The sequence below is a fragment of the Melopsittacus undulatus genome, chromosome 3, assembly GCF_012275295.1.
Source record: "Melopsittacus undulatus isolate bMelUnd1 chromosome 3, bMelUnd1.mat.Z, whole genome shotgun sequence".
In the NCBI taxonomy this organism is placed as follows: domain Eukaryota; kingdom Metazoa; phylum Chordata; class Aves; order Psittaciformes; family Psittaculidae; genus Melopsittacus; species Melopsittacus undulatus.
Window position 1 is genome coordinate 13746639 of NC_047529.1, and position 25760 is coordinate 13772398.

A 25760-nucleotide genomic window follows, 5' to 3' on the forward strand; every position below is an offset into this window, starting at 1 on the left:
AGTGATTTAGGAAGCTTTAACTTAAAGAGTCAAATGATTACAGATGAAGCTGCAATTTGGCCAGACGGTGAAAGAGGCTCTTCATTTTCGTCCAAGCTCAGAGGCACTCACGGAGTGAGCCACAAGAGGTAACAGTGTGCATTTATCAGTACTGCAGTGGATGTAGAGATGTTGGAGTGAGTCCAGAGGAGGACATGAAGATGCTCCAAGGGCTGGAGCAGCTCTGCTATGGAGACAGGCTGAGAGAGCTGGGCTTGTTCAGCCTGGAGATGAGAAGGCTCCAGGGAGACCTCAGAGCAGCTTCCAGTGCCTAAAGGGGCCAACAAGAAAGCTGGAGAGGGGCTTTTGACAAGGGCCTGTAGGGACAGGAAAAGGGGCAATGGCTTTAACCTGACAGAGGGAAGACTGAGATGAGCTCTTAGGCAGAAGTTGTTCCCTATGAGGGTGCTGAGGCCCTGGCACAGGGTGCCCAGAGGAGCTGTGGCTGCCCCATCACTGGCAGTGTTCAGGGCCAGGCTGAATGGGGCTTGGAGGAACCTGGTCTAGTGGAAGGTGTCCCTGCTGGTGGCAGGGATTGGAACTGGATGAGCTTTAAGGTCCTTCTGTGATCATCATTTGCTGGTCATGTCCACCTTGTGGTGAGCCAGCCATCCCAGCTGCCTTATCCCCTGCTCATTTACTCTTGCTCTTGGTGAACCAAGATGACTGTCAGCTCCCTCTGTGCAGTCTGGACTCTGCACAGCTCTGCCTCTGCAGCTTCCCTCCTCCCTGGGGCTCAGTGTTCCAGCTCTTTTTCACATGCCAGCCTTGCCTGCAGAATGGGACAAGTTGTGTGACATGGTATTACTCACAGAAAGGCTGAGCTGATACCTTTGTAGACATCTTGTCTGATTAACCTGCACCTCTGACATGGTATGGAAACTTCTACTTTTCCAGCTTCCTACCCCTGGGGATATCAGTCCTCTCAGGTCATAACCAAGCACACCCTGTGCTTTTATCTTTACCTTCCATGGAAGCTGATGCTAGAAAATCTTAATGAGACTTCTAAAGACCCACTTCTTTCTAAGCCTACTTTCTACTGTCTTCATTTTCATGTCTTCCAAGTTTTTCTACTGGAATAGATGATGAATAACTGTTTCCTCCCCACTTTAACCTCATGGCTATTTATTATGTCCTTTTTTGAATTGAAGAAGTCTGATTAAATTTATAGTTCCTATTTTAAATCTTTTGCCTGTTCTGTTGGATCCTTTTTCTCCTGCACAGAGGAGTCCGACAACCAACAGCTTGTTGCCAAGAGAGCCTGGGACAGGGCTGGTGATCAACTTTCTGTGTGTCCACTGCCGAAAGGATTAGTAGAAAAACTTGATTTAACGATGTTTGGATAATTAAGGTTACTGCATTGCTCCCAGCTACTAAAGTGCAACTTCGCCTTACAGTTGCACAGTTGGACTTCATGTAATAAAGTTTGGGGATTCAAACCATATATGAAAATGACAAAAAAAAACTAAACTGTGCTGGTGGCCCCCAAATTGTTCCATCAGTTTTTGTCTTACTGGTGAGACTAGAAAGGGACCCTAAAATCTTGTTTTGAAGAGAGACAAAAGCAAACCAAGCATGAGGGCACCATGGTGTGATTTTATGTGCACATTTTGTCTGGGTTAAAAGTGTACTCAGTTTCATTTGAAGAGATTTAATTTCTGCCTTTTAGCAATTCTCTAGACAATAATAACATCTTGACGAGTGCATCTGTAGCATCACTCATCCAGTGGTGAGTGGATGTGACCTCCAGGCATCCCTAGGATCTTCCACACTGAGAGGGAAGCAACTGGGGAGAGCTGAACTTCCCACATCACTGATGGTGCTCCAAAGCCTGTAGCTCAGATCTCCACAGTGTTTAACCAGGCTGAGCAGCAGCAAGGCTTGCCCAGCTGAAGTCCAAGCACTGTCTCAGTGAAACAGGGGCACCTTCTGGTTTACAAAATGCATCACTTGCAACCTGAGTTTGCTCTTCAAGCCCTGCTCTGCTCGGGGAGGACAGTCAGACAAGAGGGGAACCTCCCTGCACCAGAGTTAATAACTTTTTCCATGATGCTCTTTCTACAGTGATTCTGCAGCAGCTTGTTTTCTGAGGGTGAAATGGTGAGCACCCGGGTTTCTGCAAGTTGGAGACACTTTTGTGCAAGACTTGAATTGCACAAAGGCTTATTTACTGAAGAAGCTGGAGTACAAAGGACAAAACAAAGCTCTATTTTTATCCTGGATAGCACAATGCTGTATTAAAAGCCTTTGGTATTAGTCTCTTTGTCTCTCTGTCAGGTAAGGAGAGCCAGTTCCTGCCTTTTCCCTGTGGGTATCAGCTTTCTGCGGGGGGATATTATCTGTGCCCCCACCCATACATTGTCCCTCAGGAGGTGACCAGTTTGTAACACAGCTTTCACCCTTTGGCCGGATCCAGTTACTGCTGCTTGCCCCAGAGAGGAAAACAGTGACATAGAGCAAAACAAACCACCCTGCAGCAAAAGCTGGGGCAGTGTTTTGGGGCAGTGTTCCTCATCCTTAAGGGATGCGGTCACTGACTGGAATTGTCCTTGTTTTATGCAGCAGGCCCAGGAAATGCTTGTCTAGGGTGATCCAGCAAGTCAGGAATGGGAGTAGTAGCAAGGAACAGACCTCCTGCCTCAGGGATGATGCTGGACCACGCAGCCATCCTCTCTGGTGTCTCACCAGCACAGCATGCTGTCTTGGCTGCTGCCTCCACTTGCTTCTTGCATCTCTGCCCTCTCCTGTCCATATGAACCTCTACCCCACACCACTAATACATGACCCATAGTGTCTTCTCCTGCTCAGACACACTCAAAATCTACCTCTGGGACCTCACATCTCACACTAGTCTGCTTGCACATGCCCTATCCGAAACCCCTTCACTGTGGGATCACATGCCATGATTCACCCTCTTGAAGGTATTTTGTAGGTCTTCCCAGGGGATCCGAAGACAAAGGTTAGAGATGAACTGAGTTCCTGTAGGATCTCAGTATTTCTACCCAGGTCATCCCACCAGGCAGCAGTTATTTGGCTTCTCCATCCTGGATACATGGCATCAGATGAAACACTTCATGTCTGCAGGATGGGTGGGTAGGACCCATACTATTGGTTCTGCACTTGCATAGAGCTTTTCCAGTCTGCATCTACACCAGTAAACCAGCTATGGGCAGGATGCGGCACCTACATTTGGACAGGGCATCCCTGGGGCAGTTTGGATAGGTCTTGGTTGAAGAGTGTTTCAAGCCTGGGGATGCCCTAACTGGTGAGGTGCTAGAGACAGGCTTCTGGGCTGGTGGCACTGCTGGGCTGTTCCTTTTGAGCTGTCCTCATGCATTAACTCCCAGCTTCCATGATCTGCCCCTTTCTTTGGGCACTCAGACACTGTCCCAGAGCCAAGACCCATGGAAGCCCGCAGCCCCTCCAAGGAGCCAGCATGCAGTCAGCTGCTGTAAGGAGGCTGAGGCACCTGGCCAGGGCCAGCACAGGATTATTTTACCAGCTAATTAGCTGCATGCTGATGGCCACAAAGGTAGGAAACAAAAGCAACTCAATGAACCACCAGCCATGCCTGGGCTCCTGCCCACTCCATTATTCAGGGTGGACCTGCATCAGGTGTCATGCCTTTATCTGGGGCTTTGATAAACAGCACTAATCAGCTGCATGTGAATTATTCACAAAGAACACAGCTCACTTTCCCAAACCCCAGCACCAGCTCGCTGCTTCTCCCCACACCTCAGCCTCCTCTCCAAGGTTATGTCTGTCTGTCCTCCTACAACTTGTTCATGTGCAAGAAGGATGGGCAGTAACTATAGCACTGGCTTGTGATCTGGGGCTTTAATTATTGTTGCTTCTGTATACCACAGATTGCCTGTGCTCCCTTGAGGAAGGTGCTCAGCTCCAGCTGCCTGGGAGTGAGAGGGGGCCAGGTACATCAGCTGTGCCCTGGCACTAATATCATGGTACAGACATTTCTGAGCCAGCAGGGAAATGCTGGGAGTCTGAACACAAATCCCTGGACAATCCCTTTATATTTATGAATTGGAGTGGTCTATTCTGCAGGTTGTTTCCTGCCACTGATGCTCATATCTGAAATGTATTCCTTCCTCCACCAGAACTTCCACAAGAAGTTTATAGGGTTGGAATAAAGCTCTCCTATCACTGCATCCTTTGGACTCCTGGTTGTCTTCTGCTTCAGGGAACTTCAGACTTTTCAGCCCACCCTTCAGATGAAGTCTGGTCTCAGGTCATAGAATCACAAAATCATGGAATCATAGGATCACAGAATGGTTTGGGTTGGAAGGAACATAAAGATCATCCAGTCTAACCTGCCTATCAGGGGCAGGGACACCTGCCATTAGACCAGACTGCTCAGAGCCTCATCCAACTCAGCCTTGAGTGTTTCCAGGGATGGGGCAGTCACAGCTTCCTGGGGCAACCTGTGCCAGGGCCTCAGCACCCACAGCATGAAAATTTTCTTCCTTTGTCTTAATCTCCCCTCTTTTAGCTCAAAACCATCACCCCTTGCCCTGTTGCTACAGATCCTTGTAAAAGGTCTGTCCCCATCTTTTTCACAAGCTCCCTTTAAGGACTGAAGCACAGAGCTCATCCTCCCCAGACACAGCTGGACCAGTCACTCTTCAGAACAGCATCCAACCAGCTGCCCAAGGCAGTGATGCAGTATGCAGCCCAGCAGTAGAGATCCAGTATCTCCCTGCAGAGGTTTTCTTCAGGTTAGACAAGCGTTTTCTCATGTTGGCATTTACAGATGCTGTAAAATGAACCCCGAAGCATGTCTGTGGCAGTGAGTGTTCAGCCTGTCCTTCAGCAATGAAGAGATCACCACAGCATGCTCTTGTTGCTGCCCATCTTTGCTTTGGGGGTCACTGGAGCAGCCAAGCCCTGCAGCCTAGCCCAGAAAAGGAGCTGGGATCAGAGGCCCCCTCCAGCAAATGCAGAGGAAGACATCTCCCCTGGCTTTGCCTTGACAACAGTGTGAAGCAGAATCCCAAAACAGCCTCCTGTGACTGCAGTTTTAGTGTCCATGGGAAACTAGGGCTCACCTCAGGTTCTCTTTGAGTATCCAGCTTCTCAAAGGACCTGTGTCTCCTGTTAGATCCAGAGTTGTACCTTCCAGCCCCATGTTTGTCCCAGACATTCCAGGACATGTGCATGGCAGCAGGTACTCATGTTTAGGTTATAGAGATGAGCCACCAGTTGCTGGAGAGGGATCTGGGAGGCATGCACTGCCCCAGAGCAACAGCCTTTGGGTGCAAGGGACCTGGGGAAGAGAAGGCTCCAGGGAGAAATCAGAGCAGCTTCCAGTGCCTAAAGGGGCCAACAAGAAAGCTGGAGAGGGGCTTTTGACAAGGGCTTGTAGAGACAGGACAAGGGGCAATGGCTTTAACCTGACAGAGGGGAGATTGAGATGAGATCTTAGGCAGAAGTTGTTCCCTGTGAGGGTGCTGAGGCCCTGGCACAGGGTGCCCAGAGGAGCTGTGGCTGCCCCATCCCTGGCAGTGTTCAAGGCCAGGTTGGATGGGGCTTGGAGCAACCTGGTCTAGTGGAAGGTGTCCCTGCCTGTGGCAGGGGTTTGAATTCGATGAGCTTTAAGGTCCCTTTGCACCCAAACCATCCTGATTAGATGATTCTATTATTTCAAGGCAAATGCACCCCAAAACCAGGAGCAGCAGGTGCTGTTGCACCCTGTAATGATGCGAAATAGGTGAACAAACTGGATTAAATATTTCTGTCGGTTGTTGCAGGCAAGGGGTAGTTTGTGGGTAGTCATCACAAAGGAACCAGCAGCTTCTGATCCACTGATATTAATTTTTAATGAAGTTAGAATAATAGAGAAATCCAAGCACAGCAAAGAGTTCATACAGGGTGGATGAAGAGAGCCAGGCTAATCTGGCAGCCATCCTAGGAGAAGAGTAGGAAAGCTTGTACAGGATTCAATGAATAAGCAATTAAAAACTGGAGTGTAATCAATGCCATTCAGGGTAGGTTTAGGAGGAGATGGAACCTGTCAAAACAAGCCTGGTTTGCTGCTTTGGAATTGGTTTGTTTGGTAAGCGCATGAAAGGAGCAGGTTCTTACAAAATGGTTTAACATGCCTGCTGTCAGTGCTCCACACTAACAGGAGCAGATTAGTGGAGATACTATAAAAATAGGATATGAGAATCATCTTTGAATGATAGTGCTACGGTGAAATTTTGCCATTAAACTCATGACTACTACACCAGTGACTGGGATGTAAAAACAACTTAGAATCAAATCTTCAAATAACGTGAAGATTGGTAGAGCAGTCAACCAGGAGTGAGTGGAGGCAGCAGCCATGCAGAGCAGTGGGGACCTTGGAATGAACGTGATCCAAACAAAAAGGGCACTCATATGCCAAAGGCACTGCCAAGGAGCAGCATCTGCACCCCAGGCTGGCAGAAAATTGACCTGACTTTGATGAACATAACAGCTCCAGAGTGTGGTAGACCAACAGCCCAGCACAGTGAATAAACAACCGATTAATCCATAACTGCATGAATGGAGGAGTGGCAGGGGAGAAGAGAGATGTGTTTCATCCTCAGTCTGCAGAGCTGGGGGTATGCAGTGCATGTATCCAGTCTGTGCCTGTACTTTGAAGGGAGGATATTGAAAACTGAACGTTAGCAGGATAAAGAGCTGCAAGACAATTTGAGATGGTAAAAGACACTGTGCAAGATCAACATGACCTGGCAGTGTGTGCTTGCAGCCCAGAAAGCAGCCATGTCCTGGGCTGCATCACCAACAGTGTGACCAGCAGGTCGAGGGAGGGGATCCTACCTTTATATTCCGTTTCTAACAACCCAAACTGTTCTGAGATTCTATGATGAGAGGTGACAAGAACAGCCTTCTCAGAAACAAGACGGAGGGATGCTCTGAGTATAAATGTGCAAGATCTTTTGAGGGCAGAAAACACAAGGGGAGCAATGGGCAGAGATGCTCCTGGTTTCATGCTCTCTAGACACCACTGTGGGAGAGCCCAGCTGCCTCAGCTCAGACTCCTGGGACAAGAACCACAGCACGTGAGGGTTACTTTGTACTGAGGGGGAGCTAAACTGATGGAAGAAGCCAATTCCCGTGGGGTACTGGAATCAGATTCCGGCTTGCTGTACATCTGGCTGTTACCTTAGTGGTAAGGAATAAAACTAACGCACTGCTGGTCCATGTTGAAGGTGTGGGTTACAGCACACAAGTATCAGTTGAGCTTGCTGAAATTGTAGCAGAAGATAAAGAGATGTAGGCTTCATCCTGAGCAGCTCAAGCCCAGACAGGATGCTTGGACGTGACAGCTCCCCTGCAGCATCACCAGTTGCTGCCCAAAGGAAAGGCTGCTCCTCTGTGGCTGCCCAGACCCTCACCAGTCAAAGACAAACTGGGGAAAATATCCAAAGTGATGAAAATGATAACACAGAATGTCATCGTGGGAGTAGAAGTGGCTTTAGGCTGGCTGGTGCAGCCAAGCTCTTTGCATGCACAGTTCACCAGGGGAAAAAAGGGCACTTAAAACAATGTGGCTGAACTAGCCGGGTACTTTGTTTGTGTGGGGTATTTGGAAAGCTGTAAGAGACTTTGGTCCCCTTGAAAGTGAAAGGAATTACCCGAGTGTCTGTTTTCCCAGCCTTTAATCTTTGCAACCTGCTGGTGTGTCCTGGCCTTTCCGATTCCCAGTTCCATGGAGGAACAATGACAGTTCTTCGCTTCCAGGCACAGAATCACCACTTTCTGCTCTCTATTGCACCTTTCAAGTGGATTTACTTTCAGATTTGAAGGCAGAGAGAGAAGGGATTGCTTCTCTGTGTGCAGAGCATGCAGTACGGATGTCTAGAAGGTAAATTGGTACCTCCTAAAGTGCAGTTTGTTAGAGCAAAAGCATCTGATTCAACTGGCATGTTTTTTTTCGCTGTACAAAAAAGATGTGGAGGGGCTGGAGAGAGTCCAGGAAGGACCAAACGGATGATCCAAGCACTGGGCAGCCATGTGAGGAAAGGCTGAGGGAACTGGGCTTGTTCAACCTGGAGAAAAGAAAGCTCAGGGGAGACCTTATCCCCATGTTCCAATATTTAAAAGGTGACTACAGAGAAGACAGAGATTTCCTTTTTACAAGGAGTCCCATGGAGAAGATGAGGGGTGATGAGCACAAGTTACTGCTGGGGAGGTGCCAGCTGGACACAAGAGGGAAATGTTTCACAATGAGAACAACCATCCACTGGAGTAGTTTCCCCAGGGAAGTGGTGGATTTTCCAGCCTTGGACTGGACAGGGTTCTGGGACATTGTAGTCTAGGTTGTGCTTTTCCAGGACAGGTTGGACCAGATGATCCTTAAGGTCCCTTCCAATCTGGGATTTTAGGATTCTGTGATTCTATGACTTCTGCTAGGTAATGAACAAATGAAGCTTTAAGCCATCATGGATGGAAGGATGCTCTGTCCTTCATGTCATCCAACTGCTGGCTGCACTAAACCTGTGCAAATCCATGGCAGTATCCAGGCTGCTTGCTCATAGCAGAGGGGTAGAAAGTGAAGGAAGGCATTGAAGGAGCAGCCAGTCAAATCAAAACCACTACTGTCATGGATGCGACATGAAGAACAGGTTCCAGAGGCCAGAGCTGACACTGGATAGGGAAGGAAGTGGATCTCCTTGTCTGTATCTGTCCATCTTGGGCTCCCATTGCCCGTCTGCTGCCCACAACCCCTGAGCAGTCCTTTCTCACATGGAGCCTGATACAGTTCAGAAAAGATTCAGCTCTCCTGTTCCACATGCCCATCACTCCTGAACTTAGTGACCACCACAGCTATCTCAATGCAGATGCGTTTAGGAGGCAGCCTGAACACAACTCCAAGTGACTTGTACTATGTACAGCTCCTGTGGCAGAGATGAGATCTCTCACAAGCTCTGGAACTGTCTTCTGCCTGTATCTGCCCCCCATTCCCCACACAGCTCACCCACCTGGGCTGGGACCCTCTGGGGGCTCCTTGCCTTTCTCCTCCCAAAGATCAACTTAATAAAACATTATCTCAACTTTTCTTACACTGCTCAAGCACCTACTTAAAGCAAAGCAAAGGTAACTAACTTTTTTTTTCTTATTTTGAGGGAGTTTTTTTGGTTTTGTTTATAGGGGATTTTGTCGGCTTTTTGGTTTCTTCGGCTTTTGTTTTTGTTGGTTTTTTGTTTGGTTTGGTTTGGTTTGGTTTGATTTTGATTGTTTTGTTTTTAATTTTGTCTATTTAGCATGCTCACCCCGCATGTCATCTGCCTGTCTCCTCATGTTGTCTTTTGGTTCTAAAGCAAGCTTTTGCATGAACACATGCCTGGGAGATGTTCGGGAGACCCTGCTGAGATCCTGCTGGGGCTGACACTGGATTTCAGGCCAAAAATGTTAGTGCGACACCCAACCACAAGCAAAAGCGCTTCCTCAGCTCTCTTTTTCCTTTCCCCTCTTTGATGGCAGTGTAAATGCTCTGTAGGACAATTCATGTCTCCCTCTCCTGGTTTTGTGAAAAGCTCCTGTATTTTTGCAATGGCAGCATGGATAAATGTGTGCAAATAAAGGAGGACTGAGAGAAGGAACAAACTTTCCTTCTCTCTGGTTCGTTATTAATGTGTGGGCAAAACTCAGACTGCAAGAAACCCTGAAAAACTGTTCATAACATTGCACATAATGCATAGGTCATGACTACCACCACAGTATCTATGTGAGAAAAATTACAAGAATAAGATAAGAATAAATGAGATACGTATGTACATTTCACAGGCTTAGTGCAGCCAGCAGCTTGACAATGCAAAGGGAATGAGTATCCTTGCATCCATGGTGGCCTGAAGCTTCTTCATCAACGAGAATTTGCAAATGCTGGGGAATTACATTTAGATATGAACTTGTGAGGGTGCTGAGGCCCTGGCACAGGGTGCCCAGAGAAGCTGTGGCTGCCCCATCCCTGGCAGTGTTCAAGGCCAGACTGGACAGGGCTTGGAGCAGCCTGGTCTAATGGAAGGTGTCCCTGCCCATGGCAGTGGGTTGGGACAGCATGAGCTTTAAGGTCCCTTCCAACCTAAACCATTCTGGGATTCTATGATTCTATGAACTTCCACCTTGACAATTAGCCAAAAGATTTCAAGTTGCATTGAACAAAACAGCAGCACTGTGGGAAAACATGGAATAGACATGGTGCTGCCTACCATCTCATCGCTGGCGGTGAGCAACCTCACTCATCGAGCTGTACACACCATATCCGAGCTCCCTTGCTCTTCCCAGGAGACATCAATCACTAATGTCTTCCTCACATTCAGGTCTCCAAAACAAACAGGGTTGTGGCTCCCTCTTCCCACTGGAGAGGACCTGAGGGGCCAGTGGGAGGGAAGGACACACCATGCTCTCACCTGTTGGTGAAGACTTTGCTGTAGTTGAACACCTGGATCTCCAGGATCTCATTCCCATCAATATTGCTTGCCACTGGCCAGCGGAAAGTCTGTGGAGAAAGGACAAGAGGGAAATGTCAGGCTTGTTCCAGGGATGAGGATGGAGCTGAGATGGCCATGGAAAAAATCTAACTGCTGATTTCCCCCAGCAAAAAGGCAGGCAGGTCTGTTTGCCAGGGGTGTCATTAAGAATGTGCTTCTGTGCCAAGTATTTGACATATGTATAGATAGTATAAATATATGTACTTCATATAAATGTGTGTGTGCATATATACGTGTATATGTCATACACACATATAAACATATATATCCTTGTATTCATATAGCTACATAAATATTTGATATTAATATGAAATACATTTTTATATAATTAAATATCATTTTCATTTGTGGGGCTTTTTGCTTCCCAAGGCAAGAAATCAGTCTGCCAGAGTAAACCACCTGAGCTCTCAGTTTTCCAAGTCACAGGTCTCTTGTGACCTTCCAAAGCCAAACACACTGCCTTGCCAAGCTGCTCTTGGTGCATAACAACATGGGAACATGAAGCCCCAGCTGCAAGGCAGCAGGGTTGAGCCCCGCATCACTTACAGGAGTGGCAGGACTGCATTCAGAGTATTGAAGGGAAAGTGCTTATCCAGCAACTTCACAGGAAGAAATTAGTGACTCTTCAGAAATATGCCAACACTCATTTTTAAGCTATTTTTTTTCCTACTTTTACACTTTCTGCAGTGAGTCAAGGAAGTGAACAAAAAAATCCTGAAATATAAAAGAAAACTAGAAATGTTCCCATGACAGCAATACCGTTTTGCACATGGTTCAGCCTCACTCCTCACTCTGCTCAGATTTACTCCAGGCTCTCCATCACGGGGATGTAACTCAGGCCGGATGATAGATGTTACCAGAAGTCCCAAGATTAATAACAAGCTGCCTGATCCCTCCTGCCATCACCATGCCTCTGGCCTGAGAAATTGTCCTGTCCTCACTGGTCAGGGCTCTGCAATGTATGCAGGTGGAGATTTGTCAGCCTGGTGTTCCTGCCCCCAGCTTCTCCTCTCCACCACAGCCATTTGATGCTGGTGATGGGGACAGAGTCCACCATGTCACAAGCACAGTGTCAGCCCATCCATCTCCCACAGTGTTCTGGGTGTTGAACTGGTCCCAGCTATTACTTGCTCTTTCAGCAAGGATAGTTTACTGTGGGATAAGCTGCACTTCCAGGATCAGGACTTCTGGTTGCTTGTCAGATGGAGACAACAAGCACAAGAGTAAGGAATATGATTTTTGCCTGGATCCTTCCTGATATGTGGTGTCTACACATCCTCACCATCTCAACAGATCTTTGATCCATCTGTCCTGAGCCTTGGGCACCATAAGACAAACCCATACCACTCCACTATCTCCAAAGAATAAATCACAGTCTAGGAACCATCTCTTTTCTGTTCACACATGTCTGACTTGGAGCAGGAGTTTAAAACCATCTGGAAGCACCTCATGAAGCCCCAGCAAAGCTCTGTCCCTATACACAAACAGGACCTGTTTTGGTTTGGGGTTTTTTCCTTTCTTGGAAATACCTTCCTCTGCTTGTTGTGTAGGCATGACCCTCAGTTAGGGGTCTGTCAGGAAGCAAAAGAGCAAATAGAAGAAATTCTACACTATGAGGAATTAGGCAGAAGTTGTTCCCTGTGAGGGTGCTGAGGCCCTGGCACAGGTTGCCCAGAGAAGCTGTGGCTGCCCCATCCCTGGCAGTGTTCAAGGCCAGGTGGGACGGGGCTTGGAGCAACCTGGTCTAGTGGAAGGTGTTCCTGCCTGTGGCAGGGGTTGGAACTGGATGAGCTTTAAAGTTCCTTCCAACCCAAGCCATTCTATGACTCCGTGATTCAATAAAATAAGGTGATTTGAAAGTGTGGTGACCTAGAAAGGCTCCCGGGATCCCCACTGAACAGCTCTGCTGACAGCTTTCTGCACTAAGAAGCTCGTCCAGGGATGTTGACACTGCAACCCATCCACTGCTACTATGGCAAACCCCAGAGAGCCAGCAAGTGATGCACAGTGTGCAGGAGCATGCTCCCATCTGCTGTGCTCTGCAACGTGCCCTATCACCCCAGGAGCACACCTTGCACATGTGCCTGCACGTGTGATTGCACACCTCCAGTTCTAGAGAGACCCACCTGTCTGGAGCCACTCATGCCATTTGGTAAAGCACTTGGAGTTTTGCTTAACATCCTGGGGAATGCAATACAAGGTACCATTTCCTCTATCAAAAGTCATCCTTTCATGGTGTAGTCCCTGATTTGTTGATGCTGGGCTTTGGAAACAGGGGTAGTTCTGCATTCATCTGCAGATCCTCTGAATTTGTTTGAATCTTTCAGAACAATTTAAACAAATCTGCATCAGGAATACAGATGCTCTTTGTTTGGGGCTTAAAAATCACGGTTGGGAAACCTTCACCTTGATTTAGGTGTTTAGAGGTTACCTACCTAAATCAACACCCCTTGCCTGAGCTCTCATCACTAGAGAAACTCCTGCATGTCCCAGGTACTAACAGAGACATGGATTACCTCTGGGAGGGGGTCACACTCTTCTATCCATTCTAGACAGATTACAGATTATCCAGCCATGATTATATGCCTTAGATTGAAGGAGGGCACTCTGCTGTGGAAGATGACCAATATCCACCCTCAAAAACACTAACAGGACAAGGAATGGGCACACAGACCCTTAGGCTACGTACAGACTTCTGGACCATGTTCCCCAGCCCATAACTCATGGTCTTCCCGGTCACTGTCAGTCTCCTTAGTTTTATCCCAGTGCATGGAAACCAGCTCAAATCACCTTGGAGCACTCAAACATGAGTTTTACAAACTTACTTTCTCCCCCTTTGCTTTACCGACATGCTATCCTGTGCATTAGTGAATTCCCAGGCATTGTTCCCTCCAAGGCTGCTGTCAGCTTCTCTGGCTGTTGTCTGAGTGTTCTGGATAGATGGATTGATGGACCTGGAGCACCCAGACCATTCTAGCACCCTGTGGGTGGAGGTCTGGCAGTGCCAAGGCAGCCTGGCTATGACATGAAAACACAAGTGCTTATCTCTCCAAGTTACAGCCACCTCATCCTCAGCAGAAAACGCCTCAGAGGAACTGGGTGATTTGCTCTCCCTCCGAAGACAGGTATTTTCTATTATTATTATCTTTTAAGCCTGGAAAGGATTACTGCAGTTGCTCAGCCTGACCTCTTCAAGAACCCAGAGCACAGATTTTCATGTTTCACTCAAAGGCTCTTCAATCAAATGCAGATATGCCTCATAGCTCAGTCACAACATATTTTTAACAGGGACAAAATGGGAAAAAAGGCATCCCAGAATTCAAGCAACAGCATTTAATTACACCCTCAGATAGCAGCTTCCATCACTGGTTACCTTCAGCAATAAACACCGGCACTGTATTTCTGCTTTGAATTTATGGGTTTCAGCTCCGCAGCCTTTGCTGTATGTTCTCCAACCAAGCTAAGGGGCTACCTAAAATCTTTTATTCAGCTTTTCAGATTTCATTCCTCACTGCCTGTGAAAATGCAGCAAAAGAATTGTCCTTGTGCTGAAGCCAGAGCTCCCATTGCAACACAGAGAGGCAAAGCAATGCCCCAGCACTTGCCTCAGCTCTTTCCATGCAGGTTTCCCTTCCCTCAGCACCCTCGCAGGGAGCAGTCCTTCATGTAAATGAGGAAATAGAGCAAATGTTTCAGAGCTGGAGTTTTCTTGGTTAATTTATAACTGTTCCTAAGGTCAATTTGCTCTCATCAATTCTGAGTGCCTGGGCTGAGGGGAAGCACTGTGAGGCAGGTAATGTGGGCGCCATGGCACGAAGCATGTCATGGAGCAGTTCTGCATCAGGGCTGCAGTGCCTGCACCAAGCCCCATGCCTGACAGAGGAGAGACTGAGATGAGCTCTTAGGCAGAAGTTGTTCCCTGTGAGGGTGCTGAGGCCCTGGCACAGGGTGCCCAGAGAAGCTGTGGCTGCCCCATCCCTGGCAGTGTTCAAGGCCAGGTTGGATGGGGCATTGAGCACCCTGGTCTAGTGGAAGGTGTCCCTGCTTATGGCAGGGGTTGGAACTGGATGAGCTTTAAGGTCCCTTCTAACCCAAAGCGCACTGTGATGATTCCATCAAACTGCACTTACTTCACATTTTTGTGTGAAAGCTGTGGTGGACACAGCGGTGGGAGAAAAGACAGCTGTGATGCACAAAATAAAGAGGTGAGAAGTGACAACCAGGTGGCATTTAATGCCCGATGGAAGCAAAGGAAGGGAAGAACAAGCTCCTGAACTACACTGTTGTGGTATGTGTTATAGTGGGATGGCTGGAGGAGCCAGCTAATGCTGCCCCATCATGCTCCCAAAGAAAACTGTTCCTAGCGTACAGTCATGCCAGCACCCCCCATCAGGATGGCCCAGTTGTGTGCCAGCTGTAGAAGAGGGGGGAAGGGGGAAGGTATGCAACTTGAAGAACAGAACCTCCACCACTGCTGGTAACCAAGTTGATAGTGAGGAGCTCTCAGCACAGGAGTCAGCAGCATCCTGAATGCCTGTGGGATACTCTCCCTACTCCCTACCTCCCATTCCCATCAGGAAATGCTGGGAGGACCTGCCCAGGATCACATTCACCATTGCAACACTGCTGTGGGCTGAGGCTGCTCCCAGAGATGCTCTACTTTCATCACCTTTCCTCCTTCCCCTGCCGGCTGCTCGTTTATCCTCCTTTTGTTGGTTTTTGTTTGGTTTTGTTGCTAAAAGCCTTTTTAAAAGCCCTGTGAAAGCTTAACAAGCTGTATCTGCTGGGTCAATTTTATCTGTTCTGCTAATGAAGGCAAAAAGAAAAAGATAGAGGCAGAGAAATGCCTTGGCAGAATGCAGCAGCCAGACACTTCCAGTGAAACAGCTTTAAGGGAGTTTGGAAAGGATAGCTTTGCATGTCAAGTCTCCCCTTTTTAAGCCATGCCACCTCTTTCTAAGCCGTGTCTCCCTTTTTAAGCCATGTCTCCCCTCCTAAAGTGACTGGGACCCTTGGCTGGGTGCTCATCTTGCCTGTCATCCCCCTGATTAACTATAGGTATTTCCAGATGTTCAGGTCATGGCTGAGCTCTGGGTCTCCCCTTTCTTGGCAGCACCACCTGAGCTTGTTATGGTCCCTTGAGCAGAGACTGAATGCAGGCCTGGAGGACCACACAGGATCACTCTCTATGCCCAGCACCATCACTGGAGTGCCCTTTCCCTCCCTCCTGCACTGGATGCCTGCAGGAGACCTGCAGGATGAGCTCCTCCAAGAAGAAACCCTTCGGGGTGCAGGCAGGACACAATGCAGCTATTCCTAATTAAATAAAACACAGCTCTGGAATAGCCACCATCTCACCTTCCCTGGGCTCTGGAGAACCACAGGCTTTGCATAATTCATTAAGCAATGAATACAAATAACTGCAAAAGAAATAGAGTGAAACTAACCAAATGAAAACCACTGAGGCAGCCCAAATTCAGCCTGATAGTGGGTCCTCATGAATGCTAAGCGATGTCAGGGAAAGCTCATGTCCTCAATAGTGCTGTCAAAAACCCCTTTGGCTTTACCTGAACCTAAAGTGAGTTTTCTGCTTGTCCCCAGCTCTGAGATGAGGCAGGAAGCATCCTCATCATCTTCACCCCTCAGAGAGATGAGAGATCTGCCAGCTCAAGTTCCAAACCCCTACATGGGGGATAAGACATCCCCTCCACCCAAACCACCCCCAGACACAAGGTCACCACCACAGAATCACACAGAATCACAGAATCCCAAGGGTTGGAAGGGACCTCGAAAGGTCATCTAGTCCAACCCCCCTGCAAGAGCAGGGAAACCTAAAGTACGTCACACAGGAACTTGTCCACACCCCATTTTGAGGGGAAAGCAGCGGAAAATGGAGTAATTTCTGAAGCTTCTGGTTCATAAATAAGTGCAAGGATGCACCTGAGCACTAGGAGGATGCAGAGGTGACTAGAGAGTAATGTGAAATAACACCCCACCTCTTACCCCACTGGTATTAAAGTAATGGCAAAATTCAAGGAGAACTTGGAAGCTGAAGAGGGAATAAACCCATGTATGCAGAGGAACTACCAGAGGGCATCTTCAGCTGTCCCAAACTTTCAGTGCCCGCAAGCAGACCACTTGATACTGCCCAGCCATCAGGGCTCAGACAGAAGATGGCTCCATGTTGTTCATCACAAGCATTACAGACCATGGGCATCCATCACCTCCCTTTCAGAACAGCCCCTCATATGGGAATAGCTGTGGAGTGCTTGAGTGCTGCAGGGATGCAATAATAACATTTTACTCAACAAAATTCATCATCTGGTCTTGCCATCAATGGCGTGATGACTTGCCTTGTGTGTACACTCAAAGACAATTATCTCCTTTCCTGGATAGCTTCATCAGCTGTTTACTCCAGGCAGCACAAAACACATTTCCTTGCTCACATCAAGTTTCTTGTCCATGGTTGTTACATCAGGGAGTTGTAGATTCACAGAATGGTTTGGGTTGGAAGAGACCTTCAAGCTCATCCAGCTCCAACCCCCTGCCATGGGCAGGGACACCTTCCATTAGACCAGGTTGCTCCAAGCCCCTGTGTCCAACCTGGCCTTGAACACTGCCAGGGATGGGGCAGCCACAGCTTCTCTGGGCAACCTGTGCCAGGACCTCACCACCCTCACAGGGAACAACTTCTGCCTAAGAGCTCATCTCAATCTCCCCTCTGTCAGGTTAAAGCCATTCCCCCTTGTCCTGTCCCTACAGGCCCTTGTCAAAAGCCCCTCTCCAGCTTTCTTGCCAGAATTTTAAGTACTGGAAGCTGCTCTAAGTTCTCCCTGGACCCTTCTCTTCTCTCGAGTCCTTCAGCAGCAAGAGTTAGGAAGAGATTTAAGAGAAGAAGAGGAAAGAGGACTGCACCTCTGCCATGTCTTGCTATGTCTTGTGCTCTGTCCTACATGATAAGGAGGATGCATCTGCTCCAGCACTCCTGTATCTCCAGCTGGGCAGAAGCAGGGACCAGCATTCAGCCTCCCAGTGTGTGACAGGGCTGCAGCACTACCAGTACTGCTGTTACAGAGCTCTCAGCAGTTTAGGAAGAGGAGCAAGCAGCAGCATCCCCATTTCCATCCATGCAGGAGCCATTGCCCACTTGAGCTCATTTTGCAGAAGTGGATGAATTCTCATCAAGCTCTCAGCAGAGCTGGAAAGCTGAACCCAGAAATACAGTCTTGTTTTCCCCTCCAAACTGCAGTGTCGTAGATCTCACTGGCTTGCTTCCTGCATGTTTTTTTTCTCCATCACTCACTAAATGCCATCAGAACACATAAACCGTTATGTTTTGGGCCAATTAGGATCATGTTGCTACTGGCCCTATAGCAGGAACTGTTTCTGACCTGTTATTAGCACATATTTAGGTAACTGAATGCCTTCTGGAGTGGTTACACACATCTCATCTGTTAGATGCTGTGAAGACCTTGAAGGACCCTAGGATAAATCCTGACTGATGGGGCAGTCATTCAGGGAATTAGCACTCTCCTGCTGGCACAGAAAAGATTTAGGAATAGGCTTAACCACTAAAAACCACTTGGATTATTTATGTTAGAGAGGTCCCAAGCCCTGGAGGCACTAGAAGAAAATATGCACATTTGTGGCTCAAGACACTTATACCCACTGTCTTTTAAGCTCTCTATTCCTGACATGCGTCAGTGCTCATCCTCTCCTGCACACTGCCTGGGCTCAGAGCTCAGCTGGGATGCTCCAAGATCACAGTGCAGCACCAAGCACTCGGAGCAGCCAGCATCTGGTGTACCACCAAGCATGAGACCACAAGGAGAGCCTTCAGCCTTTCAGCCCCAGCAGGGAAGGATGTCCTCATTCAAATCACAGGGAATTTTGAGACACAGGCAGCTCCACCAGTGCACACCTCCGTGGTTGTTATTCAAATCAGTTATTATACTAACAAATTGCTGTGTGCTGATCCATAGAAATCTGCATGCTGTTAACATCAGTAGCTTGTCCTGGCTGCTCGGCTTTGTAGGAGTAGGGTTGGAGCTACATCTCCAGACACCTTCTCTCTGGGCCTCACTGACCCAGTGCAACCCTGGAGCTATCAGGGGCAGATCCCATCCTGCCTGCACCCTGGGCTTCTCCTGCCCCTTACTCCTTCCCAGGTCAAGGGAGCCTGAGATTAAGCTCTCCCCTATAACCTGGAGCAAGGTCTAACCTGTTCCATGGCTGCAGAGGGGCATGGAAGAGCTGGATGTGCTTCTGGCTGTGCAAGCTGGAAAGCTGTGCAAGCTGGGATTTTTCACCACAGGAAAAATCCCCCCCCTGAAATGCATTCCATGCCTGGAACCAGGATGAAATTTACTCCCAAAGATGGAATACGCTTTAGAAAGCAACAAACAATTTAACAATTTAACTTAACTATTAAACAATGAATAATACTCCCTCAGCCTCTTGTATTCTCCAGCCCCTGGGTATGGGATATCTCCTATAAGAAACACAAAGCCATGAGAGGAAACACCCAATCTCTTTTGAAAGCGTACTTTCATTTTGGATGTGACTTCATCCAGCACCTGTATTCCTTGCTTGTGTGGGTGACTTTATTTCAATCTTCTCAGAATATTTTCTTGGTAACTGCTTAAGAAAAGGCTGTTTTCAAACCACAGGGAACTTGGGTTGCAGTTCAACACTGAGGAACCAGAGATCTGAACCAAGGAGGAGTTTTCCCCCCTAGGGCAAGGAAAGGGAAAGCCGAGAGCCCATCAGGACTTGCCCCATAAAGACAAGTAATTTTTCCTGAAGCTTCCATGTGAAGAACATGGAATTTTTTTAATTAATGAGGAAATTCTGTTTGGCTGTTCCCATGACATGGAACACCCTGTGTCCTCAGCCCCAGCCAGACCACAGCCAAGAGACCCATTTGGTACCTGCCAGGACAAACCCTGGAGCAGACAATGAAGATGCCAACACACTTCAACTTAGGGAATGGGGATATTCAGTTGGACAGGGAGTCACAGCAAAGCACACCAGCTGTAGGAGGCAGACCAGGAGGAAAACACAACTTCTCTTACCTCATCAAACCTGGCCTCATCCTCGCAGTTTTCAAGCACTCTGGTGTAGAAGGAGAGCCCTGGAGAGGGGAAAGGAAAACCGGGTTAGTTCCAGTGGAGCACAGTCTGTGAGCATTGCCTGGGATGGGGAAAAGGTGTTTGTGAAGGTGTGAAAGCACCACAGGCACACAGGGTGTGGAGAGGGGGTGCAGCAGAGACACAGTACATGCAGGAGGGTGAATCCAACTATTACCAGCACCAAACACCCCATTAACCACAGGAAGGTTTTTCTGGAGTGTGCTTAATGCGTGTGCTCAAGTCTTGTCCCGTCTTTTGCAGCCAGATGAAACAGAGCATGGGGATGGGGACTGCAGCATTTTCTGCAGTGGCTTTTACGTGGTTGAACAGGGGCTCCTCAAGCTTTGGGGTATTGGGATTTAACTGACAGAGGGGAGGTTTAGGTGAGCTCTTAGGCAGAAGTTGCTCCCTGTGAGGGTGCTGAGGCCCTGGCACAGGTTGCCCAGAGAAGCTGTGGCTGCCGCATCCCTGGCAGGGTTCAAGGCCAGGTTGGATGGGGCTTGGAGCAACCTGGTCTAGTGGAAGGTGTCCCTGCCTGTGGTAGGGGTTGGAGCTGGATGAGCTTTAAGGTCTCTTCCAGCCCAAACTGTTCTGTGTTTCTATGATTCTATGCAGGTCTATACACCCCAGAAGTGTGCTGCAGCCTCAGGGACGAGATTTAGGAATGGCCACACCAAGAAAACCATCGCAGCTCCTGCCCAGAGCAAAGGATCTGCATGTTTGAATTCAGTCACACGGATGTACCCACACATGGCCACCCTGACAGCAGCATCCCTCCATTGCTGCACCCCCAGATCTGCCTGAGCAATGGAGTCCCAAAAGCCCCCAGTCAGTTGGGAGCAGGGATGGGACACAAGGAGGACATACTGTGGAGGGGAAACCCAAGGAGATCAGCCAAGCATGTGCATTAGTCACTGAAATAATCAGGTTTCCCCAAGGAGCCCCAGCTCATGGTTGCCCCATGCTTTTACCTGCTCTCAATAGGATCTCACCCACCTCCCCCTGGAATCAATATTTCTAGTTAATATCTGCTTCATAACACTGCAGGAGGAAAACGTATAAAAACTGCTAGTATTTAATCACTGATTCACACTGAGGCTTCCCCTTCCAGCAGGGAAAACTGTCTCCTGGGTCATTGAAAACATCTCTGTGTGCAAGTCTGGTTTGGGCCCGGCACTGCACAGAGAACCTGTGGCTAGGGCAAGCGGATGCCAGGTACCCCTTACTGCTGCATGTCAGCTTCTGCTTTACCTTACCAAAAAGTGAGATATCCTGATGACACGGCTCTTGGTGGGGAATGCCCCATCTCTGTCTAATTTAACTATTACACAAGGAGAGCTATCATGTTGTCAGACTTCCTGCTGCCTGCAGCAGCCAACCTGCATGAAGTAAACCCCAAAGGGTTTATCCCAAAACACCCTCCCAGTTCCCTGCTGTGAGTCACTTCACCCACAGATACATGAGTTTCTTGAGAGCGTAGGCAGAGCACTGCATTTATCTCATGCAGGTGACTCTGGGTAAAGGTGGAGGAGATCCACATGGGCCATGGGACAGCTACCCACTCTTGCCCTGTGCACACTGGCCACCTCCCAGTGCAAAGGAACCTGGTGCTGGTTCCCTCCTTGCCTTCCATGGGATGGGATGGTAGTTGCAAGTAGAATGATGCCCAGACCCTCTTCACCCAAGACAGGGGGACCCAAAGGGGGAATGGGACCGTTACTCCATCAGGATGGATCCATGAGGAGCAGGGCCACAAAAATTGTCAGAGGGTTGGAGCACCCCTGCTCTGGAGACAGGCTGAGAGAGCTGGGCTGGTTCAGCCTGGAGAAGAGAAGGCTCCAGGGAGACCTTAGAGCAGCTTCCAGTGCCTAAAGGGGCTGACAAGAAATCTGGAGAGGAGCTTTTGACAAGGGCCTGTAGGGACAGGACAAGAGGGAATGGCTTTAACCTGACAGAGGGGAGATTGAGATGAGATCTTGGGCAGAGGTTGTTCCATATGAGGGTGCTGAGGCCCTGGCACAGGGTGCCCAGAGAAGCTGTGGCTGCCCCATCCCTGGCAGTGTTCAAGGCCAGGTTGGACGGGGCTTGGAGCAACCTGGTCTAGTGGAAGGTGTCCCTGCTTGTGGCAGGGGTTGGAACTGGGTGAGCTTTAAGGTCCCTTCCAACCCAAAGCATTCTGTGATTCTATGATGTTTCCTTACGGCAATATCATTATCCACCAGTGCCCCATGGTGCTCCTCCAGCAATTCGTGAATGATCTCCCTCATTTACACACAGTAATCCAGAGAGGAAGCCTCACCAAGAAGCTGCTTTATCACTCCCTGTGTGATCAATTAGCTGACAAATACTCTGCACCAGGGCACAAGTCCCCTCCTTCACAAATGCACTGCATTAGTCTGTCCTGAGAGTGAAAACTGCTGCAGGCAAGTGATCCTGCATAAGCTCAGGCCCTGCTGGGGGACAGGAGCAGGCACCCCTATAATGGGTAGCACTGAAGAAAACCCACCATGTTTCTGCTTTTCCCCTGCAGCCAGCCTGGATGCATGTGCAGAATATCCCAGTTTCCCCTGCCTGGCTGAGTTCCACTTGCAGAGCACAGAGGTAGGGAGATGGAGAGCTGCAATCACAACTGATCTGGAGCCCCCAGCCTCCGAACGTATGAGCATCCCCATGGCATTTGGTGAGCCAAACCCAATGCTATGGTGGGAAATGAGTCTCTGGTACTCAGGGATGGGAGTGAACTTTGGCCACCCATTCTGGGACAGATCCCACCTCTCCCCCCGCATCCAGACTAGGAGCTGGAGTCTGGCACCTCTCCCTGGTCCAGACCTGGGAGCTCCTTCTCATGCCTCAGTTTCTCTTATTTGCAGAATGAGGATATTGCAGCTACACCTCACAGAGACTGCCCAAAGTGTGGGAATCCCTGGGAGCAGAGCAGCAGTGTTATTCCATCCCACACAGCTGTCAACCTCAGCCCGTTCTCAGGAATGCTTCTGTCAAAGTTGTGATTTATTCATCTCCATCCTGAGCTGGAGTGGAGCAGTGCTTCAGAGCACTGCCCACCTGCAGAAACGCACCCTGCTGCCTGTTGCACTGGAGTCAAACTCTTTCCTTCGTTTCTTTACATGCAATAATAGATGCTTTCGGCTGAATGAGCACATACCCGCTTGGGGAGCTCTGCCTGAACCCCAGGCTGTGCTGTTGGCGGGTTAGGTGATGGAGGAGCCTGCATGGCAGCAGGCTACTAGTGGAGAGCATCCCTCTCTACAGCACTCAGGAGCTCCAGTAAAGCCAGGATACTGAGGACTCAATCTATGGGTTGCTGTGAGGAGCACTGAGGGATGCCAGGCTGGTGGAGGTCACTTCACACCACACCAAAGGGCTCTAAAGTTCCATTTGCAGTCACTGGAGAAAGGCAGAAAACTTCCCCGTGGAGACTTTGGCACCAAAACCCAACCTTCCACAGTGGGATGCTCTCCCAGGCCTGGCACCGGAGGTCCAGGCCAATGTGCCTGGCTACATCCTGTCCTGTCCCAGTCCCATCCCATCCCAGCCCATCCCATCCCACTGCTCCATATCTTTCTTATGTTGGGCCCCAGAGCTGCACACAGGACTGCAGGGGGGGGGTCTCACCAGTGTGGAGCAGAGGGGGAGAATCCCTTCCCTCAAACTGCTGGTGATGCAGCCCAGGACATGGCTACCATGCAGACTGGAGGAGCTCTGCTCCACCCACATGCAAAGTGCCCAGAGTTGTGGGACACTTCACAGCCACCTCCAGCATGTCCTGATCAGGAGCAGACCCTGTTCCCAACTCCAGGATGTGCTTACACACCCATAAGCACAACTGCACCATGGCCATGTCCTAAATGCCCCTGAAGCAGGGAGCCTGCTTGCAGAAGGCAATGGGATGCAGTGCTATACTGAGAGCCACCTGAAACCCACCAGTGAGAGTCAGGGGCCAGCCCAGGGGTCTGCAGGACCTGGCCCTACCTCATCCAAAGCAATCAGCAATCTGGCATGAAGCAATCCTCAAAGCACTACCAAGCACATCAAGAAAAGTCCAAATGCATGTGAAAACTCCTATCTTACTATTGTTACAACTGTTGAAATCCATGGTGTGCGAGAAGGATCACCTACCCATAAGCATCATGCTGCTTCTGTATCCTTATGGTGTGATAATTCCAGTCCCTTCACCCACAACAAGGTCCTGTCCAGGATTCACATCTCATCTTAGCTGGACCCCAGGCTCTGTGCTCTTCCACAGCCCAAAACTACACTGCTATTTGCCAAACAGGTGCTCAGGGGATCTGCCTATGCACTTCCCTGCCTGCAGGGAAGCTGTGCCCACTTTTTCCCCTTTTGGGACAAGGAATGCAGACAGGTTTTGGAGCTAAATGTTAGCAAAAGATGTTAAAATGCTGTTCCTGTGCAGGAAAGGCTTGCTGCAGCTTTGGACACACACTGAGTGGCATGAACAGGGCACACCACCAAACCCCTATTGACCACCATCCCGTTTAAGGGAAGGATCCTATCCAACCCACCTCCTTGCTGCCTTCACTGACCCAGCCCTGCATGGGATCACATCCTAACCCACCTCTACCACCCTTGGCAGCAGGATTTTGCTTGCCATGACCTCAGGGTCCAGTCCTGCTGAGTCTGGTCACCAGGAGCCTCCCTGCTAGGACCGAGCTTGCAGAATACAGCAGCATTGAGTGTCCCAGTTGTGAGCTCTGCAGCTTCCCAGGGCAAGCAGGGAAAGAGACATCCCCACTTACAGGTTTCTGATACCTGCTACATTCCCAGCATGGAACTGAACCCCCTCTGTGCACAGAAAGTGACAGAAGCAAACTACCAGGTAAAACTATTCTATGATTCTATGAACTGCCCCTGGGCTGAGGCTGGGAAGCAGGGACAGGGAAGTAAGGGGGTAATTGCACCTTTCCAATGACCTTACGGTCATTAAGGCAGTACAGGGAAAGCCATTTCAGGCGGTGCTGGCTGGCCTGGCTTGGAAGTGATGAAAATACCCACTCCCCTGCTCTCCCACGACATGTTTGCAGAGAGAAGGGATTGCTGTTCCCAACTCCTGGCACTGATAAACCACCCCACAGCCTCCTCTGCCTGCCGGTGGGCTCCCACATGCTGGCACCACATAGCAAGCTCAAACCAAGCCTGCCCCAAGCCCCCGGAGCTCAGGAAAGGTTTGGCTGCTGCTGAGGGTATGCACCCCAGAGAGTGTTTGCTCCTTTTGCAGCTTCCCTTGGAACGCTCTGGAGCTGGCGTGGGACTGAACCAAAGCTGCAGCATCCTTAGAGGAAATCCAGACAGATGCTGAGTCCCAGCACAAGGCAAGTTCTCCTCCTGGCTCTTCCAGTGGCAGCTTCTTGGTGGCACAGCCTCACCACCAAGCCCCTGATGCTGTGGTAGGAGCCCAGCTCCCTCCAGCTGTGGCAGGGTCCTGGCAGGGGTTTGTCACCCTGGGACTTCACCTACTTTCTCTGGGACGAATCCCTCTCCCCAGGCCTGCCCGTGGGAAGGGAATGGGGGCTGCAGTGTCCCAGCCCAGGGGCAGGCGTGCTGGGGGGCCCAGGACAGCCGCTCTGAGTGCAGGATGGGCAGCTCTTGTAGCCAGCAGGTTCGCATCCCCCTTCCCAACCCAAGAGCGGCGGCGGTGGGGAAACTGAGGCAGGGAAGCGCCGCAGGGAGCAGCTCACCCGGGACCCGCGGGACCACCCGCTCCCCCTTACCTCGGAAAACGGCTTTGGCGATGCGGTCGGCTTTGCCGCGGAGGCCGGTAACGGTGCGGAGCTGCAGCACCAGAGCCATGGGGCGCGGTGGGGCGCGGTGGGGCTCGGAGCGGTGCAGGGAGCGGTGCGGTGTGCGGTGCGGTGCGGTGTGCGGTGTGCAGTGTGCGATGTGCGGTGCGGTGCCGCGCTCCCAGCTGCGCTCCGAGGCGCGGTGCGGTGTGCGGAGCGGTGCCCCCTCCGACGCTGAATTATTCAGCAGAGGCACCGCCCCCAGCTCTCCCTTCCCTCCTTCCCCTTCCCATCCCTTTCCTCACTTTCCTCTTCCACTCCCTTCCCTCCTTTTCCCGCTG

General features: G+C 49.7%; 1 protein-coding gene across 1 annotated transcript in view; it reads right to left on the minus strand.

Moving 5' to 3' along the window:
- OTOF (otoferlin) overlaps positions 1 to 25489 on the minus strand; it is a 96099-nt gene extending 70610 nt beyond the window's left edge. Inside the window, exons 1-3 of the mRNA XM_031046596.2 lie at positions 25411 to 25489; positions 19607 to 19665; positions 10452 to 10540 (exon numbers count right to left, since the gene is read on the minus strand). Of these exons, the coding sequence (XP_030902456.2) occupies positions 10452 to 10540; positions 19607 to 19665; positions 25411 to 25489 (227 nt within the window). The remainder of the gene's footprint in view (positions 1 to 10451; positions 10541 to 19606; positions 19666 to 25410) is intronic.
- Between the last annotated feature and the right edge of the window lie 271 nt (positions 25490 to 25760).